The 12,601-nt window shown below is 39.3% G+C and overlaps 1 protein-coding gene across 2 annotated transcripts; it reads right to left on the reverse strand.

Moving 5' to 3' along the window:
* Positions 1 to 357: 357 nt before the first annotated feature.
* LOC143981619 (olfactory receptor 5AR1-like) lies at positions 358 to 11,241 on the reverse strand. Of its 2 annotated transcripts, none has more exons than XM_077479615.1 (2): positions 11,122 to 11,241; positions 358 to 6,804 (listed from the first exon to the last, which is right to left on the reverse strand). In XM_077479615.1, exon 2 carries the CDS (start codon positions 6,777 to 6,779, stop codon positions 5,838 to 5,840), a length of 942 nt encoding a protein of 313 aa, XP_077335741.1. In that variant the 5' UTR covers positions 6,780 to 6,804; positions 11,122 to 11,241; the 3' UTR covers positions 358 to 5,837. The 2 variants fall into 2 exon arrangements, with proteins under 2 accessions (XP_077335741.1, XP_077335747.1); XM_077479621.1 differs by having other exon boundaries at positions 358 to 6,800; positions 11,122 to 11,218.
* Between the last annotated feature and the right edge of the window lie 1,360 nt (positions 11,242 to 12,601).

Raw genomic sequence — 12,601 nt, forward strand, 5'->3', positions numbered from 1 at the left:
TCAACAGGTCACCGTCTGGATACGTCCTGAGCTCTTCACCTCCCTCACTCCGGTCACGGTGTAAACATAAACCCTCCGTTCGGTCCCGGATCGCCAAGCCGGTTCGATACTGTGCAAGTTGCAGGTTAGTTAGCTATTCAAATTCCATTTAAGTCCTTTACATCTCCGTCCGGCATACTATAGCCCGTAATGATAGCAGTATAGCAGTTGAGCAGCGTTACAGCGATACACTACATCAGTAGCTGGGCATATCCAAGCATGTCTCAGCCATCAGCACGATAATTGTATCTCAGCATTGTGCTTGCAGACCTCACGGAGCACACCTAATCAGCAGCCCCTCCCCCCTCCATCAGGTCTGGGTCTGATTTTTGAACAGTCTTTGTGATCTTTGTCAGGTCTCGGGATTACTGATATGTAGGCCATTAAAAAAGAATTCAAGTTGTTTTTGTTTTTTTTTGCTAGATAGTTAAAGGCTGCAAGAAGATGTTTGGATAGAGTTTGTGCATGAATTCTATAATATTGGGATGTGAATCCATCAGGTCCCGGATCTTTTCCAGGTTTTAAGTCTTTGATTGCTGCCTGTATTTCATTTATGGTGATGGGTTCTTCTAGCTGCACTATATCTTCTTTTTTTTAAGAGATGGAAGTTTGCTTTCCTGTAAGAATTTTTGGATTATTTCTTCTGTGGCATTTGGTAAATGTGGAGGTTTGGGTTGTTGTAAGCTGTATAGTTTGGTGTAAAATTTGTGAAAAAGGGCCACTATTTTCTCTGGGTTATTTTCGAGTGCCCCATCAGTTTTGTGTATAGTGTGTATATATCCCAAAGTTCTAGTGTCTTTGAGGGCTCTGGCTAAATATTTGCCACCTTTATCCCCATGTTCATAGAAGATACCTTTCTTGAAAAAAATGGATTTATTGGTTTTTAGGTCTAGGATTTGTTTCAAAGATTTCCTACAGGGGGAGAGTTTGTTTTCTGTTTTGGCGGGAAGAGATTGTTTCTGTTGTCTTTCTAGTCTAGCTATTTTGATGGATAATTCTGAGATTTCACCTTCACATTCTTTTTTTCCCTTGCACCCCATTTTATTAATTCTCCTTTAATAACACTTGTGTGTGCCTCCCTGTTATTTAGAGGGGTAGTATTGGAATTTGAATTAATCTTAATGTCATGTTTTGTTTGATCCGTTAACAATGTTGCGTTTAGCCTCCAATTGAAAGCTGTGGGTTTTGGTGTTTGAGGTTTCAGTGTTAGAGAGGTGGTTGTGTGAAATTAAGATTATGCCTATATCGGCTTTGGCTATGTTTCTATGGTCTCTTTGGGTTATGAATTTCAAATCTAATCTTGAGTTTCTCTTGTGGGGGGAGGAAAAGAAAGTGTAGTCTTTATCTCTACGGTGTGTGGTTCTTCGGGTGTCTACCAAAGTTAGGGATTGTAAGAGTTTTTAATACATTTTAGAATTTTGTATGCTACATGTGTTTGTCCTGTTGAGGTGTCTTGTTGAGGGTTTAATGGTTTGTTAAAGTGAGAATGCAGCCAGAGGTGAACAATTTTAATTTGTAGATTATTTTTTGGCAAAATGTTATGTGGGTTTTATTTGGTAAGTAAACATTCACTAAGGTTACTGGGTTACCATCCCATGTGCCTTTTAAAATATGTAACGGCCCTCTGGGTCTATCAGCTGTTGTGTGAGAACAAAGGGGCAATTCTTGCTTAGCAAAATTGAGACACCCTTGGTATGTGCCATGGGGTTTGTGGAAGGCACTCATGAAGTAGTTGTTTGTTAGGTGGGGGACTTTTGGGGTTTTGAAATATGTTTCCTGAAGGAAAACTATCTGTGGATTAGCTTTTTTCAGTTCTTTTAGAATGTTGGTCCTTTTTTCTCAAATGTTAAGACCAGTCACATTGAGTGATATAAAGTTTGGTGATTTTCTTAGTAAAGAGTAGGCCATAAAAAGGGGGGTGGAAGAGGGTTGGTGAGTGGTGGATTGTGAGGGGGGGGGGGGGGTTTGGGCCTGAAGGGACTGGACCTGTGTGCCTACTTAGTAGATCACAGGGAAAAACTGTAAGGCTTTATTAAGTAGTTGTCGACTACTTTTGTTCAGAAAAAATATGAGTTGTTGTTTTGGGCGGTAGATGGGAGGAGCGCTGGTGAGTCGATATCTCACTATTAGATAATAGGATTTTTCTGTCTTGTGAACCCGTCATTCTGAGTTTACCTGGGATATGCTATATCTTGGAAGTCAGTAGGATATCTATGACCCTATCAATCATTTGTCTGAAAATCATTGAAACTTAACTTTTCTATAGTTATAACTTAACTATTTTGTTGAATATACAACAAAATACAAATGTTTATCAACTTTAATTACAAGGTGTGAGAAATTTTTGTTCTGTAGGGAGCCCAACACTCATTGTCAGCCTAATCCTAGGGAGATTATCAAAACACCCTCATATGTGAGTATTTTACAGAGTGTGGGCCTCCCTTAGAGATGGTCTCTCCTTTATAAACAAAATATTACTTGTATACTTAAAGTGGAAGTAAACTACGCTATCGTTTTCAGCCAAGGAAGCTGCCATCTTTGCCTCTGTTTAATCTTCAACTGCTATGGTGCTGCACATGTGATTCGTTATGACACCAGCCATTGGATGGTTTGATAGTTTGGCTGAGAGCAGAGCCAATGTGCAGTTAGCATCCATGGGTTTACTTCCACTTTAAACCTTTGAATATTCTATTCATAAAGCGTATTAAAGTAGTTTGGATTAAATTCAGTTTTAACGAAACCCTGAGTTATCAAACAATTGTTCTTTGCATTCTGGCAATGAATGTGGTATAACTAATTTCAATTAGTTCAAATAGATCTCTTCTTCCTTTGCTTCTATTGGAATAGGTCTTGTGGTGTGTAAAGGATCCCATAGGTTTACTGAGAAGTTATTTATTTGTCATCCAGGTGTGAGGGTTAACGAAGGGTATTGACCTGATAATTAGTAGGTTGTGAAGATCCTAGTCTCACATAGGGAAAATGGAGATAAGGAATGATGCATAGTTTGTATGTGTCAAGCGAGTGTGTATGTGGCAAGCTATGGTATATTACCCAGGAAATAATGGACATGTCTCTTTTGTTTACCCAATTCCGGGATATCGTCAGGTGGTTACCTTAAGATGGATTGTTCAATTGGTTTGAGTTGTCCCAGCTACCTCAAGTAATGTAAGGAGTTGGCGCAGAAGATCCTCTTTCTTCATGAGTTTGGATATGCAAAAACAGAACTAAATCAAGCTATTAGTGTTAAGGGAAAAATGTGAAAAATCAGATTAGTGCTCTTTAGGTTCCAATGTAGTTTGAGTGTTACAATAGTACTTATAACTTCAGGACAAGTTCTGGAAGAGCAGATTATTTTCCTAGAAAATCGGTGTAAAAACAAATTACAAATTTTTTTAGGTAAGGGTACCATCTAGCGAGCAAACTTAAATGGCATCTTCGTTACATCATGTGGAGATGAATGTGGATGCATTCCTATAAGCCCTGTAATTGATGTTCAGTGGCTTAGCATTGAAAATCTGAGCTAAATGTCATATATTGAAAGGACCCATCTGGGGATTTTATCGTTGTACCCTTGTTCTGGGATTTTTTGCGGCTGGCGAGTTGTAGATGCTGCGGTTGGTATTTCTGCATTGTTTCCCTGATTGGAACTGAGATTTTTCAGGAAAGGGACCTGGCATAGAAGATACGTTGTTAATGGCTGGTGGTAGGTGAAATTCTGCATACCAATCTGGAAGTTCTATTGGAGTGATCTGTAAGTTTTCACATAAGTTTGTCAGATCATAAGGGACACGTAGTAAGTGTGGTTTGTCATTAAAAGGAAGCTTTCAAGGCAAAGGGGAACTTCCATCTATAAAGTAATACCTTTTTCTTTCTAGATTTCCAATAAGGGTTTTAGTGCTCTTCTATTTTTTAACGTGATAGGAGACAGGTCTTGGAAGAGCTGGATGTCTTCACCATTGAAGGTGACTGTGTCATTTAGTCTTGCTTTTTGGAGGATTTCTTCTTTAAGGCAGAAGTTAGGAAGACAGCAAATTATGTCTCTTGGAGGGGCATTATCTGGGGCTCTGGGTCTGTGTGCTCTGTCGTAGTCTATTGGAGACTCAGCGAGTCTGTCTGTTAGATTCTTAAAGATGGAGGTTAATGCAGGCCTGATCTGATCAGGGGTTACAGCTTCCAATATTCCCCTTACTCTGATGTTTATTTTTTCTTTCCCTGTTGTCCAGGTCTTCGATTTGTCTGTTCATGTCTATCAGGTGCTGTGAATGTGTGGCTGTAACATCATTCAGCCTGACCAGGGCTCTGTCCCTCATTTTCCTTGCTCTTTCATTAACTGACATGTTCTCTGTGAGCATCAATAGATCTGACTGTAAATCTGTGTTGGTGGCTGAGAAGGAGTTTTTAATATCTGCTGCAAACTCTGTCATGTCTGCATATGTCAGGGGGTGATCAGTGTGTTTTTTTCCTCTTATCACGTCTTCAGAAGCTTGCCAAAGAGATTTAATCATCATCTAGCTCCATCTAGCCTGTTGTTCTGTGTGTTTGCCCCATCTTGCTCCTTCACCGCTGCCATTGTATCTGTATTTTTTGAACATAGCAGGGATTTGCTTGCCTGGTGGAGTGACCGTAGAGCGGAAAGATAGATTCTGTTTCCTTTTCTTGTTCAGTTTGGACATAATTCCTGCTCGAAATGGGTCTTTTGCAATCCCAGGGCACTCAGCAGAAGCTTTTCTATCTAGCATCCATCCACACTGTGCACCAAGCCAAGTTCCCCCCCCCAAATGCTTTTTTGTGTGTTCCTTTTTTTGTATTATTGTTTTTTACATGGAATGGAACTTTGTACATTGTACTTTGGCTGCTGTCTTAATATTCCAAGTACTTAGAAAATTCCTTGAATAACGAGTTATATGATAAAAAAATATTTTGAATTGTATATTTAGCAGACCAAAAAGTACCAAATATGATCTTTTTGTTATTAGATTTAGCCCTTCTTTAGCTTAGATGTGCATGAACGCAAATAGAGAGCTCTAGCAGATTGTGATGGGAAATAAGAATTTAATGGACAATTCAATAGGCCTAACAAAATAAATTTGTTGCGCTAAAAGCAAAAGGAATAACAAACAAAAAACACAGCAGCTAACACAATATGCAAAAAATGAAAGGTATAGTGTAGCGCTTTAAATATAGCACTCAATGAGTCCAAAGTTCATTTCTAAACTGGGTCACTCCCAATATATAGTAAAAATAGAGTCATTATCCATCCATCCATGAAAGAAAGAGAAGGGACCGCCACCAACACCCGATATTACTGACTCTTACCATCAGTGCATGTAATGTATGCACATAGGGTCAAATTCTACAGGGCCAGATCTCCAGACTCTTGATTATCCCAACTTAATCACTCAGCGTGGAAAATATCGTCAGAGAGCCAAAATACACTTCTCTAAAATTCATCAGATGTATCCTCAAAAGCTCAATGGCCGCATGTAAAAATGACAGAAAAATGCTCTCATTGCGCAGATGTCATGATAAATTGACCGTTCTTTAATATAGAGCTTCCAATAAAATTACACTCACATTTTTGGTGAAGTATATACAGCATATAGATAAAAACAACACCTGGAAGAGGGACCTGTGACATGTGAAGGAGTGCGAGCGTGGTTTCCATCTTTCCTGCTGGATGTTGTTTTTATCTATATGATATATATCACACATTATTATATACAAAGTGGTGAGTGTGATTTTTATTTATGTCTTTACTGAAGTTCTATAAAAATGAAGAGTTGTGAGAAATGTAATGGTCACATACAAACTTTAAGCAAGTGTGCACTTCGCTTCATTGCTGACTTCACATCTTTATTTTTAAAGCTGTAGATGAGAGGGTTTAAGAGAGGAAGTACAGCTGTGTTATATAAAGAGAAAAACTTATTTGATCTTGTGGTATTCAATGAAGTTGGCCTTAAGTACTGGAAAAAAAGAGATGAATAAAGAAGTATGACTATAGTTAGATGTGAAGAACATGTATAAAAAGCTTTCCATCTTCCAATATTAGAAGAGATCCTAAATATACTAGAAATAATGAAAACGTAAGAGATAAATGTTAACATAAAGGGGGTAAAGCTAATCAGCACAAATCCATCTGCAAGGCACACAATCTCCATAGCAGTGGTATCGCTGCAGGAAAGTTTAACAAGAGGTACAAGATCACAAAAAAAGTGATTTATTACATTTGATGTATAACATGTGAATCCTGCCAATAAAACTATATAAGGAATAACCTCTAAAATGCCTAAAAGCCAACAAACAGTTGCCAACAAAATACATACTTTGCGGTTCATGACCAAATGGTACTGCAAAGGGTTACAAATAGCCATGTAGCGATCATAGCTCATGGCTGTAAGAATCAGCAACTCATCACAAATCAAACATCCATAAATGTACATTTCAGAAAGACAAGCTCCATAAGAAATTGTGTTGTCCCCTACTACAAAGTCAACGAGAATGTTATGAAGAGTGACAGTGGTGGAAAACATATCCAAGATAGACAGATTGGCCAAGAAAAAGTACATTGGTGTGTGAAGTTGATGATCCAGACAGACCAGCAAAAAAATTGTCGAGTTAATACCAAGGGAGAATAGATAAATGAACAGCACCAGAAAGAAGATTGGAATTTGCAGTTCAGGGAGATCTGAAATTCCTTGAAAGATGAAAAAAGTCACAACAGTTTGGTTCCTCTGACCCATTATGTGTTTGGATTGTATCTGCTAACTTAAAACAACATTGAAAGAGGCAAAAGTGTAAAAAAAAAAAAAAAAAAAAAGAAAAAGAAAAAACATTTACATTGTGTTAAAAATTCACAGTATAGATTCTTTTGACAACATGTTAAATACACATATTAATAAATAGTTTTATTTACTAGTACTGCTTTTCTAATTTTACTCTTTTTTTTACTCTACCTTTTTTTTTTTTTACTCCACTTTTTGAATGGCTTTGTTTTAGGTGAAAAGGGATCTGTCACTTTTACCATTCAAGGTAAATTGACAAGTTTTTGATGGATCAACCCTATTTCACCCAATTGTACTCCCCTATTTCAAATACCCAGTGCATTCAGGAATGGGGGAACATGTGACCTTCTACCCTTCCTCCTAGGGTGCAGCATTTGGGAAAGAGTAGCCAATGACTAGGTCTAAACACTGACGTGTGATGAAGTACAAATGGTAGTTTACCTTCTGTAACATATTACATCCAAATTCAGGGTGTAACATGTTACAAATCCACTGGCCCCTGCACCTTCCTGGCTTTCCAATGTCGCAGGTGGCAGGGTATCTTCTCCCTCACTCTCTGCCAGAATTTACAGAGAATGCAGCTGTGCGGGGCTCTGCCTGCCCGGTCGTGTGCCTCAGTCACAGAGTTCTGTGAATTGAAAACAAGAAGACCTTTGCGGCTGTCAGCTTGTACTTCTCAATGAATTACCACAATTGAGCACAATGGTAGTTCATTGATACTTCCTGTTAATGTGTAACTGCTTGGCCTTACGATGCACATACAGAGCTTGCAAGAGCCCTGCATAGCACCCATGATCTGCTGATCATGGGTGCAATGCTTTCCAGGATTCTGATTAAAATGTACCGGCAAAAAGATGTGCATTTATTATTTTTTAACTATTTTTAATTATTTTGTTACTTTTTGGTGAACTTACCCTTTAAGCTACTACATTCAACAGTACTGCGGTTACATAGAGATTACATTTGACTCTGGGCTACAGCAAACAGATAAGTGAGGAAGCATAGGAAAGGTGAGCATAAGTGGGAGGGGTAAACATCAAGAAAACTGGATCTTAGCTCTCCCACCCATCCATGATGATTGGGTGCTGGCCATGTTTGTCCTACCGGGGGGATATACACTAAAAATAAAAAGCATTCACCAAACTTCATGTTTGTGGAAAACTGCTTTCTTAATTTAATAATGGCACAAGGCACAAGGCAATTGAATGCAATTCATGCTTACAAACTTTTACAAATGAATAGTAGGTGGGGAGGAAATTATCAAAGAGAACCTGTCACTTTGCTATGGATTTGTGTTTGGACATGGACACACCCTAAGATCATTTCTATATACTAAATTGATGCTGCTTGATCATGGACAATTTTTTGGGCAGTTTTGTGGTTTCTGTAACTAGCACAAAAATATGTATTAAAATAATCACTAAATCACTGAGGCTGGTTTCAAACTTAGTGCCGTTGTGGATCACAGCAGTGGTCTGGTGCCTCTCTGTTGTCTGTTTCAGGGATGAATCCGGCCTGAATTTTTAGCCAGAATTCAGAACTGAAACAAAGCCAAAGTTGCATAGGACCCCTGTAGAATCTGCCGCCATGGAGATGTGTGAACCGGCTCCATTGAGAGTCGGGCACACTCTCCCGTCATGCAAAGTGGATGCGGGGGAAACCCGCATCCAATTTGCACTAGTGTGAACCCAGACTAAAGATGCTTAATATGCCCCAAAGCCCAGTCCAGTAATGTGTTAGTTGAAGACTATGGTGTTGGACAGCCCTAACACTATAAAACTTGTGATTCATACCTATAAAATAATTAATATGGTCCAATCAAAAATGTATTACTCAATATTGATTACATACTAAACCAATATGAACATTAAAGTGACTACAGATTTTCTGACACTAACCATTATATTTGCATTAGGTGCTAGGTTCAGTACCCAGCTTGAAAATCAAACAAAATATTCTTTTGTAACATATGTAAATTTACTGTAATTTATTTATTTCATGTTTGTTTTATTAAGTTATGTAATACATAGCAATTTATTAAAAAACACTATCAGCAATATTGCAATAATTCTGCAGATTTAAAGGTTGTATCAAAGTTAAATATATTAGTCTGATACTTCTGAGAATTGTTGCACTGGCTAATAACAAATGTTCATATAGGTTCAGCAACCCCTTACCCTTGGGCAGATGGGGATGACCCCTAGGCAGTTCAGTGGGTTAGCATTTCAAACCTCAGGGCAGAATTATTGACTATTTAATTGTTAAAGGAACTGGACACCAGTCACTTTGGAAATTTTTAAACGTGTATAATAAGTACAGAATACCTTAAAGCAGACAAATGTGGCTCCAAATTTATCTTCTAACAAAAGTCAACACAAGCTATGGACCTGTAAGCTGAGGTCAGCAATTTTCTTCCAGGTACACCAGGATCAAGTAAATATGACTCCCTGCACTCCTTGTGTCTTAATCTCTAGGACACTATTCAGCAGTGACGCTTCTTCCTCAGGTGCTCCAGCTAGTCAGAACAACCCTTCCAGCTCCTTAATTCTTCCAGTACAGGACCTTCTTAGGGCAAAGGTCTAGGAAGCACAGACCTCCAACACTTCCTCTTCAACTGGCAACAGCCCAGGGGATCTCCTCCAACGTCACTATAATTATTTATATCCTACTCCAACATAATACTAGTGATTTGCCAGAGAGACATAAATATTTATAACTCGGTAATATTGTTTCTTCTTGCTCGATCTGCTGAGAAATCTCTCATGAACCAGGCAGAAGCAAACAATATCCTGAACTTTTGGGTAACTCAATGAAAACAGAAACAATAACAAGTAGAGCTCAGGTTTATTACAGCCTAGTTGCAACACTAAATTTAGACTATGGACCCATACACCCGTGCAGAGGGCCATGTTTACCCACCTGAGAGGCACAGGTTTTCCATGCAGCCAAATGTAGCCAGACTGTTAAAATCAATGACAGTTGGATGGCAACATTAATCGTCATGAATCTTCATGTGCCCCCCATGCTTTTACATCTGTGCAAGACCAATGTACAGCTCAGACAGACTGTGTTCTGAGCCATGCATTGGTTCCACATGGATGTTTCTGAAGATTCATTCAACCATCCACCTGTAATTCATTTTGATAGGCTGGATGCACACAGCTGTAAGAACCTGTGCCTCCTGAGCTGGTAAATATGGCCCTCTACATGAGTGTACAGGCCCATGCACCCATTTGAATGAAGCCTAAGGCAAGGTCCTTACACGGGTTATCCTTTTTAATTTTAACTATCATTATTACTATTACAATATAAAATAGATATAAAGAGACTCTGTAATCAACCCATGGCTCTTAAAATAAACTTCTTTAGTTAAAGTACTCTACATATAATAGGCTATATTTGTCTTTTGCCCCCACTTTGCTGAAAATAGAACAGGTCTTTTTGATTACCTCTGACACTTCCAACACATTCTAAGTGAATGCAGCTACTCCAAGCCCTGCCGCCAACCATAATCCTGGCAGGGGCTGGAGAGGTCTGAATCAACAGGGTTGGAAGATTACATGAGGCTTTTCTAGCTGTATCACCTCTAAGACTACAGAGTCTCTGTTCTTCAGATGCATACAGCTATGCATACAGTTGCTTTCCCTCCTAAGTCCTTACATAAGCTAAGGTCCTGGCAGGGGTGAGGGGAAGCAGCTGCATGCATCTGAAACCCAGAGACTCTGTAATGTCAGAAGTCATTCAAAAGAAGAGGGCTGTTTTAAGAATAAAATGCAATACATTAAAGGGGTTGTAAACACTCAAGGTTTTTCACCTTAGTGCATTCTATGTATTAAGGTGAAAAACCTTTTTTCGTGCTGCAGCCCCCCCCCCCCCCCCGTTTTACTTACCTGAACACAGTCATCCACTGTCTGGGAATGAGCACACCATCTGTCACTGGTGACTCGTGTCCCGATTGGATAGATTGATAGCAGCACAGCCATTGGCTCCCACTGCTGTCAATCAAATTCAATGACGCGGCGTGGGGGGGGGGCGGGGCTGAGTCCTGAATTCTGGGTGAATGGACACAGTGCACCCACACGGGTGTCCACCAAGGAGATTGCTTCTCCAACGTGGACACACTATGCAATAAGGAGCCACCAGTGCCGCCATGAGACCCCAGAAGAGGAGGTTCGGGGCCACTCTGCAAAACGAACTGCACAGTAAAGGTAAGTATGACATGTTTGTTATTTAAAAAAAAAAGGGGGGTTTACAACACCTTTGAATATATTTGGTCGCTGTCTTTTGAAATGTGATTTACCTGCAGATATACTGTATCACCAAAAGTTGTATAAAAAAAGCAATGGAATTAGAATGACAAACTTGTAAATTACATCTAGCTTCATCTTCCTCCCTCTCTCCTTCTATATGTGGTTTGTAGTTTCATTCAATTTGTTTTTAAAGTCCCCTAAATGTTATGGGAGAATGCCTTCTGACAATGCTGATTCTCCAAAGACAAATTATACATATCCCCTTTGTAACCTGACAATAATACCTCTGTGGTTAATAAACGAAAAAAAAAAATAAAGGCTATTTTTTTAAAACTGATATTTCTATGTAAATTAAGTGTACTTTGTATGCAAGCATTAAAATGAAACAAGAACAGCTTTCAAAAAAGTGAGCATGAATGGTAGAGGGAGATGTCCATGTGTTGAGATCAGCACTGTTGACAAAGATGAAGTATTATTTTTAGTATCTCCTGAAAACTGTCTGTAGACTTTCTTTTTTTTTCCCCAATAAGTTTTTATTGAGGAAAATAAAAGCAGGTTACAATGTCGTCATGTAAACAATACCTGTATACAAAACAGTATTTGGTGTACATCTGTAGTCTACAACTTATGCATGTAGATACGCTGTTATTACCTACCAACTTATCAATAGTAAATTGAATCATGAAAAAAACAAAAAAGGGAAAGGAAAGAAAAAGCTCTTGTATCATTGAGTCCCTTAACGGGTGACACTTTATGTATTTGGATCCCTTTTTAACTTATGGTTTCGATGAGAATGGAGATGGGTTCTTATGCTTGGTTGATATATTATGTGGTTGTGTGGGGTATAGGTTTGCTGTTCAGTTGCATTGAGGAAGTGTTTTTCATGAGGAACAGCGTGATGGTATTAGAAATTAGGACTTACTCTGGAGAACTAAGCCAAGGTGTTGTGTGGATGTGAGGGCAGAAGAGGGTAGAAGAAGGGGAGGAGAGGGGATAGGCAAGGGGGAATGATGGGCAGGGGATTTGACTCCTCGGTCACCACCCGAAGCCTTATTTTGTCTGTATGACAACCTAGCGCTGTATGCGGAGGGATGGAAGTGGCACGCATGCTGTTGGTATGCTCATGGTTCTGGACCTGAACAGATGCCCACCCGTACTTGTCCCTTGGTTAGAGGCAGGGGGCTCTGAGTCTATTTGAGAGGTATGGATGTTCTATAGTTCCATTAAATTTAACCTGTTAGTGCGTGACATCATTGTTTGTGTGACCCATCACTGTTGTGTAGTTATCCGTGGTTCAGAAGTGAGTCCAGCAGGCCCTGGTGTGTGAGAATTTAGATGGGGCATCTCTATCTATGTGGATTAGTTCTTCCATTTCTGCAATTCTATTGATGTGATTGAACCATTCTGAGATGGTCGGAATATGAGATGAGCCCCAGTGTATTGGGGTGCACATTTTGTCACCATTAATTACATGCATTACTAGGGATTTGCGGTATGCGTGAGCCGATATAGTGGAGTGATGGAGAAGGA

Source organism: Lithobates pipiens, unplaced genomic scaffold (genome assembly GCF_037356315.1).
Source record: "Lithobates pipiens isolate NorthernLeopardFrog02 unplaced genomic scaffold, aLitPip1_a1.2 Scaffold_1, whole genome shotgun sequence".
Taxonomy (NCBI): Eukaryota; Metazoa; Chordata; class Amphibia; order Anura; family Ranidae; genus Lithobates; species Lithobates pipiens.